The sequence below is a fragment of the Polyodon spathula genome, chromosome 7 (genome assembly GCF_017654505.1).
Source record: "Polyodon spathula isolate WHYD16114869_AA chromosome 7, ASM1765450v1, whole genome shotgun sequence".
NCBI lineage: Eukaryota > Metazoa > Chordata > Actinopteri > Acipenseriformes > Polyodontidae > Polyodon > Polyodon spathula.
Genome location: NC_054540.1, coordinates 1,254,433 through 1,262,427, shown reverse-complemented (window position 1 = coordinate 1,262,427; position 7,995 = coordinate 1,254,433). Strand labels below are relative to the sequence as shown.

Below are 7,995 nucleotides of genomic sequence, written 5' to 3'. Positions count from 1 at the left end.
TTTTATACAGTAAGTGTGTGTATTTGTACCTGTGATTAGTGCTGCTTATTTAGAGTACATCAAGTAACATGTTAATGTGTGGAGCTGTTTGTTACTTTTCAGTGTAATTGTAATTATAATTGTAATTACTGCAGCATTATTGGAATTGGAATTGAACAAAACAGCATTGGAACTGGAATTGGAATTGAACAAAACAGCATTGGAACTGGAATTGGAATTGAACAAAACAGCATTGGAACTGGAATTGGAATTGAACTTGGAATTTCAGCAACAATGCTGCTGTCATTGTGATGTGAACTGACCCCAGGTCTGCACTGTGTGAACTGACCCCAGGTCCGCACTGTGTGAACTGACCCCAGGTCCGCAGTCTACCATCCAGATTAAAGCCAAGCCACTGTGGATCGCCCCCACGCCCCCTACCCAGGGGATTTTAGGGGGGGGGGGGAGGGAGGTTGTCCCCCAACATAAACACACACACAGAGAGACACATGCAGCTGAATACATTCAGTTTCGAGGTGTCCCAAGAGACACAACCAACACAACACACACACACTTTGTCCAACAGGTGTAAATGAGTCTCTTCATTGAAATGCCGGTGCCCTGGTCACTCAAAGCAATCACAGAGTCACTCTCCTCATTAATATATGTGTGTGCCTGGTGGTCTGTACCCCCAGAGCTCATTAGTGTCAAACAGAAAAAAGCTCCAATTCAAAGACAACAGTGCAATACCTGCTGCCGTCTGGTACCCATTCCTAACCCTCTGCCCTGGGAATGGCACACACTCCGGGAGGGCACACTTACAGTGCAGCCAGAAGCATGTCCAGAGAGACAGACAGACAGACAGACAGACAGATCTACCATTGCACAGGAATCGTAGGAGGATTCCCCTTCCTCTGAGACAGTTCAGAAAGGCTTCCAGCCCATTCACAAAAAAACTAAATAAAATGCATATTTTCATTCCAACAATAAATACTTCCCCCCCTTTTTTGCAATAAGTTTGTGTTGTTTTTTAAGAATAACTTCTAGGGCTACAGTTGGAAGTATGAGAGGGGCATGTAGAGAAGGTCTGGTGAGATCTTCATGTATTTCAGACACGCTTTGTGTTTCCTCTCTATTTCCAGAGGTGTCACCAGGGAAAAGCACATTAAACACAAGAGCAATGCAGAAGTAACACTGGTTGAGCAGATCAGACTAGCGTTCTTAAACTGAATTACATTCAAACTCCAGTACCGAAAGCACAAAGAAGAACTGAGTGACATACAGACTTCTTATTAAAAAACATATATACAGATTCTGTACCGTTACAGGAAGTGGTTAATATTTTCAATGAGCAGATGCTTATTCCTTGAATTTGATAGAAAAGTTTCATGACCTTAGTCTAGTATACATTAGCACTTCGCTTTCTCTATCCAATACTAACACAGCACATACCTATTGGAACACAGCTGAAGCGTTCAGTGTCATTGCAGTAATAAAATATTCTAATAAAAGCAACTTGATTACATTTCATTTCTTTTCAATTCAAACTGATCAATGCTTGTAAGAAATCAAGCCATGCTGTTGTCCACCCTGCAGCACTGCACCAGAGGAGAGGCAACTCAAACACTCAAACACGAACAGATGGAGAAAGTGGTGAGCGAGTGTAGTTAACCATCCTCCGCCATGTTTTCACCCTTTCCCTTGACAAAGGCATGCTAAACACACCCGAACGCTGGGAAGCTGGCTCTTTTGGGAAAACAAGACCAGTGCACTGCTAACATTTTTTTATAATAAAAGTAAATTTTAACATTTATAAGAAGAAATCTTGCATGGCCCCAAATCCGAAGTCTGTTAGTTTTGCAGTGTGGCAGTGCAAGTGCACCCAGACTGCATTCAGAGGCATTATTTTCTTGCAGCTGAATGAATGTGCTTCATCTTCTTTAAAAATGGGGTTATGGCTCAAGAAAATGTAACAGTAGACCAATTTACCCCCCCCCCCCCCTCCCCCTCCTCAAATTGGTGATAATTGTACAAACTTGGCCTCCACACCCCTGACAAACACACACTGACATTTTAAACAGAATAAAACTAAACTGGTACACAACAGATTCATCAATTTCATTGGAAGAACATATTCCATTTCACTTAACAGCATCTTCGCTTATGTTCTGATGTGACCTGGCGTGTGTCTATTCTTTCTGCACATTTTTAAAATAATTTAAAGAGCCTCAGCGGTCCGGAGTGGTTCGCTGGGAGTCTGACTCCACCGCTCTGAAGATGACACTTTCACATCCTGGGAAGTCAGTGCTATGTTGCGTGGGACACAGACTTGATAAAAAAAAAAAATTAAAAACTGGCCATTTCTGCAAAACGCATGATAAAAATATATAATACTATTTTTTTTTTCTACACAGGAAGAAATTCAACAACTGATTAAAAGAGTATCTGACTCACAATTAATGCAGGGCTTATTTCATGAAACTTTCTGTACATAAGAAAAGCAGTATCAAGATGGAGGAAACAAGCCTTGTGTGGGTCTCTCCATCCAGCACAGGACAGCTCTGTGTTTATAATAAACAAGCCTTGTGTGGGTCTCTCCGTCCAGCACAGGACAGCTCTGTGTTTATAATAAACAAGCCTTGTGTGGGTCTCTCCATCCAGCACAGGACAGCTCTGTGTTTATAATAAACAAGCCTTGTGTGGGTCTCTCCGTCCAGCACAGGACAGCTCTGTGTTTATAATAAACAAGCCTTGTGTGGGTCTCTCCGTCCAGCACAGGACAGCTCTGTGTTTATAATAAACAAGCCTTGTGTGGGTCTCTCCATCCAGCACAGGACAGCTCTGTGTTTATAATAAACAAGCCTTGTGTGGGTCTCTCCGTCCAGCACAGGACAGCTCTGTGTTTATAATAAACAAGCCTTGTGTGGGTCTCTCCGTCCAGCACAGGACAGCTCTGTGTTTATAATAAACAAGCCTTGTGTGGGTCTCTCCGTCCAGCACAGGACAGCTCTGTGTTTATAATAAACAAGCCTTGTGTGGGTCTCTCCGTCCAGCATAGGGGCTGCTCTGCGTTTAGAATAAACCAACAAACAGCCCAAATCAACTTCAGTCCAGATGCTAATTGTTTGTAAAAGTTCAGTCTTTTAACATCAAACTCATAACAAAAAACAGTTAGACTTTGCAGAGCCCAGACTGTGTTGCTGGTTTTTTTTTTTTTTTTTTTTTTTTTTTACCATAACATACTGTATAATCAGGTCTCTTTTTTAAAAACAATTTAGACACACGCTTATTATTCTTATTTGTATCAGGCAGCCAAAGTCCTCCAGGTTATTAAACAGCAATCAGCGTACGATTCTGTTCATTGCAAAGCCAGCCGAGACATAGCAGACAGTGCAAGGATCCGCAAAGCAATGGGGAAAGCAACCAGCTGGACTGTTTAAAAACGACAGCCTTTCACCTCCATCCACAGGGCCAGTTTTCCTAAATCCAGAGAGTTTGGTTTGTGTTAAAATAAACCCTGATTAATGTCTGGACACAGTTAAACAACCCCCCCCCCCCCCCCCCCCCAGGAGAGGTTAGAGGTCCGTCACTTTGTCCAAAGCAGCCGCTATCTGCTGGAGCCTCACGGTGAGCTGCTTGTTCTGAGTCGCTGGGTCCTCCTCCAAGGAATTGATGATCTGCAGGAGAGACAGAGGGGTTTGTAACCAGCTCCAGAGAAAGAGCCCCTTATCAATCATCACTGAGGAGAGACAGAGGGGTTTGTAACCAGCTCCAGAGATAGAGCTCCTTATCAATCATCACTGAGGAGAGACAGAGGGGTTTGTAACCAGCTCCAGAGATAGAGCTCCTTATCAATCATCACTGAGGAGAGACAGAGGGGTTTGTAACCAGCTCCAGAGATAGAGCTCCTTATCAATCATCACTGAGGAGAGACAGAGGGGTTTGTAACCAGCTCCAGAGATAGAGCTCCTTATCAATCATCATTGAGGAGAGACAGAGGGGTTTGTAACCAGCTCCAGAGATAGAGCTCCTTATCAATCATCACTGAGGAGAGACAGAGGGGTTTGTAACCAGCTCCAGAGATAGAGCTCCTTATCAATCATCACTGAGGAGAGACAGAGGGGTTTGTAACCAGCTCCAGAGATAGAGCTCCTTATCAATCATCACTGAGGAGAGACAGAGGGGTTTGTAACCAGCTCCAGAGATAGAGCTCCTTATCAATCATCACTGAGGAGAGACAGAGGGGTTTGTAACCAGCTCCAGAGATAGAGCTCCTTATCAATCATCACTGAGGAGAGACAGAGGGGTTTGTAACCAGCTCCAGAGATAGAGCTCCTTATCAATCATCACTGAGGAGAGACAGAGGGGTTTGTAACCAGCTCCAGAGATAGAGCTCCTTATCAATCATCACTGAGGAGAGACAGAGGGGTTTGTAACCAGCTCCAGAGATAGAGCTCCTTATCAATCATCACTGAGGAGAGACAGAGGGTTCCAGAGGGGTAGGCAGACACATTGAGGAGAGACAGAGGGTTCCAGAGGGGTAGGCAGACACATTGAGGAGAGACAGAGGGTTCCAGAGGGGTAGGCAGACACATTGAGGAGAGACAGAGGGTTCCAGAGGGGTAGGCAGACACATTGAGGAGAGACAGAGGGTTCCAGAGGGTTAGGCAGACACATTGAGGAGAGACAGAGGGTTCCAGAGGGTTAGGCAGACACATTGAGGAGAGACAGAGGGTTCCAGAGGGGTAGGCAGACACATTGAGGAGAGACAGAGGGTTCCAGAGGGGTAGGCAGACACATTGAGGAGAGACAGAGGGTTCCCCTGGAACCCTAACCCTATGAAATCTCAAAACCAGTCCAACTGCAGCAGTTTAGCAGGCAGCCAGTGCAGCCCCCAGAACCACCTACCTCATCATAGTACTTGCTGGCATACCGGTAGAGCTGATGCAGAGCTACCTGTGTGTTGAGCTGGTCCGTGTGAGCCTGCAAGACACAGGAGAGGCAGGAGTCAGAATCACGAAGACAGAGGAGAGGCTGGAGTCAGGATCACAAAGACAGAGGAGAGGCAGGAGTCAAGATCATGAAGACACGGGAGAGGCAGGAGTCAGGATCACAAAGACAGAGGAGAGAGAGGAGTCAGGATCATGAAGACACAGGAGAGGCAGGAGGCAGGATCATGAAGACAGAGGAGAGGCAGGAGTCAGGATCACAAAGACACGGGAGAGGAAGGAGTCAGGATCACGAAGACACGGGAGAGGCAGGAGTCAGGATCACGAAGACACGGGAGAGGCAGGAGTCAGGATCACGAAGACACGGGAGAGGCAGGAGTCAGGATCACGAAGACACGGGAGAGGCAGGAGTCAGGATCACGAAGACAAGGGAGAGGCAGGAGTCAGGATCACGAAGACACGGGAGAGGCAGGAGTCAGGATCACGAAGACACGGGAGAGGCAGGAGTCAGGATCACGAAGACACGGGAGAGGCAGGAGTCAGGATCACGAAGACAAGGGAGAGGCAGGAGTCAGGATCATGAAGACACGGGAGAGGCAGGAGTCAGAATCACGAAGACACGGGAGAGGCAGGAGTCAGGATCACGCAGACAGACACAGGGAGAGGCAGGGAGAGGCAGGAGTCAGGATCACGAAGACACGGGAGAGGCAGGAGTCAGGATCACGAAGACACGGGAGAGGCAGGAGTCAGGATCACGAAGACACGGGAGAGGCAGGAGTCAGGATCACGAAGACACGGGAGAGGCAGGAGTCAGGATCACGAAGACACGGGAGAGGCAGGAGTCAGGATCACGAAGACACGGGAGAGGCAGGAGTCAGGATCACGAAGACACGGGAGAGGCAGGAGTCAGGATCACGAAGACACGGGAGAGGCAGGAGTCAGGATCACGAAGACACGGGAGAGGCAGGAGTCAGGATCACGAAGACACGGGAGAGGCAGGAGTCAGGATCACGAAGACACGGGAGAGGCAGGAGTCAGGATCACGAAGACACGGGAGAGGCAGGAGTCAGGATCACGAAGACACGGGAGAGGCAGGAGTCAGGATCACGAAGACACGGGAGAGGCAGGAGTCAGGATCACGAAGACACGGGAGAGGCAGGAGTCAGGATCACGAAGACACGGGAGAGGCAGGAGTCAAGATCACGAAGACACGGGAGAGGCAGGAGTCAGGATCACGAAGACACGGGAGAGGCAGGAGTCAGGATCACGAAGATAGAGGAGAGACAGGCAGGAGTCAGGATCACGAAGACACGGGAGAGGCAGGAGTCAGGATCACGAAGACACGGGAGAGGCAGGAGTCAGGATCACGAAGACACGGGAGAGGCAGGAGTCAGGATCACGAAGACAGAGGAGAGACAGGCAGGAGTCAGGATCATGGTGCTCCAGCTCTTCACTGCTAGTCCGGACAGGCACACTCCACACTCTCAAATTATTGCATTAAATACTGTTGTCCATACAGATGTTTTGGTCTATTAAATATTTATAATATTGAGAGTACACATATCTTGAGTGGAAAATGCAGTGCTGCCCCTGGGGTTGAACAAGTGTTATATATATGCCTCAAAGCCACAGCCAAGCTGAGGAGTGATGTCATACTATACATGTACGTGTACGTGTGTGTGTGTGTGTACGTGTGTGCGCTTCAGTCAGCTTCCTGGTCTGGGGACGTCATCACAAGCTGTCCTGTCACATGCAATCATATATATTACACACACGCTGAAGATATTTAAACAGCTTTGAAAGAAGGCAGGCAGGACTTACCCTGGAAACCTCGGCTAAATGCGTGTTCATGTCCTGGTCGCTTACTTGCACCATCTGGCGGATTCCTTTATAGTAGCTGGAGAGAGAGAGAGAGATGGTGAGTAATAGGTTGAACCAGCAGTGCTGGAGCCAAGGTCCCAAGCCACACCCCGTCTCCCTGCACAGCATTTCACAATAAGTTTCTTATATCAGTTTGCGTGACTGGTTTAATATTGCTATCAACTGGTCATGACACAAATGCATGTATTAACAGCTTCCAGTGTGGGAGCAGGTGCAAAGGCATGGTGTCTGCTACAGAACAGACTATTACTGTGTGGTGTTCAACAGAACAAAAAGGGTGACACTTACTCATCCACCATTTTCTTGTACGTGGAGATCTCCTTTGCATAGAGCAACTTGTTACTTGGTGAATCCTGAGAAAACGAAATTGAAGAACTGTGTGTAAACAACTGAGAATGGAATCGAATGGAGATCAGAACGAATAAACAGCTGCACAGTGGGGGGGGGACTAGATAGTTAAATCAAAGCAAGAAGTACAGAGAAGCACTGAAGGAGCTCATCTTCCTGAATACAAAACTCTGCTCCTCTTGAACACAATAAACAATGCAGTTAAAAACAGAATTCTTGAACTTAGACTGTGGCTGGACCAGGTGTGATTTCACTCACACTGCCTTCCAGTAGTTATGGAATAGACACACACACACACCGAGAGGACGTCTCCTCCAGCAGCATGGCTGTGAGCCCGTCTGACTTCGCACTCACCCTGCTCAGCTTGTGCTCGCTCTTGGTGCAGGCGTCCATGAAGGTCTGCGCGATGACGGACAGCGAGGCGTCCACCACCTCATGAACGTGCACGTCGAAGATGAAGTGAGGGTTCTTCAGGATATTCACCCAGAAACGCAGCGGCAAGCTGAGAGCACGGGACACACAGTGAGAGAGGAACAGAGACACAAGTATAGACAAGTACAGCTACGATTACTATTACAGGCACTTTGTTTGCTGGAATTCCAATGCGATTTTGTTTAATTACAGTTAAAATTATAATTTGAATTACAGTAAAAAGTAACAAACACCTATCCACATTAACATGTTTACTGTGCTTCAGTGGCAGAGCGATGATGTATGAGCCAAGTTTTGACACAGCTGAGAAGAGTCCACACAGGAGAGCTTTGTCTGTGATTGTGTTTACAGTTGTAGTCGATGCACTGTTACTGTCATCTTCTTAAAGAAGTAGTTTGTAATGCTC

At 47.0% G+C, this 7,995-nt stretch overlaps 1 protein-coding gene across 2 annotated transcripts in view; it reads right to left on the bottom strand.

Annotated features, from left to right (window-relative positions):
- Nucleotides 1–3,100: 3,100 nt before the first annotated feature.
- LOC121317964 (plexin-B2-like) overlaps nt 3,101–7,995 on the bottom strand; it is a 104,487-nt gene continuing 99,592 nt past the window's right edge. For both annotated transcript variants that reach the window (XM_041254066.1, XM_041254067.1), the window contains 5 exons: nt 7,512–7,659; nt 7,098–7,162; nt 6,750–6,825; nt 4,888–4,962; nt 3,101–3,656 (listed from right to left, as the gene is read on the bottom strand). In XM_041254066.1, the coding sequence (XP_041110000.1) occupies nt 3,555–3,656; nt 4,888–4,962; nt 6,750–6,825; nt 7,098–7,162; nt 7,512–7,659 (466 nt within the window). In that variant the 3' untranslated portion in view covers nt 3,101–3,554. The remainder of the gene's footprint in view (nt 3,657–4,887; nt 4,963–6,749; nt 6,826–7,097; nt 7,163–7,511; nt 7,660–7,995) is intronic.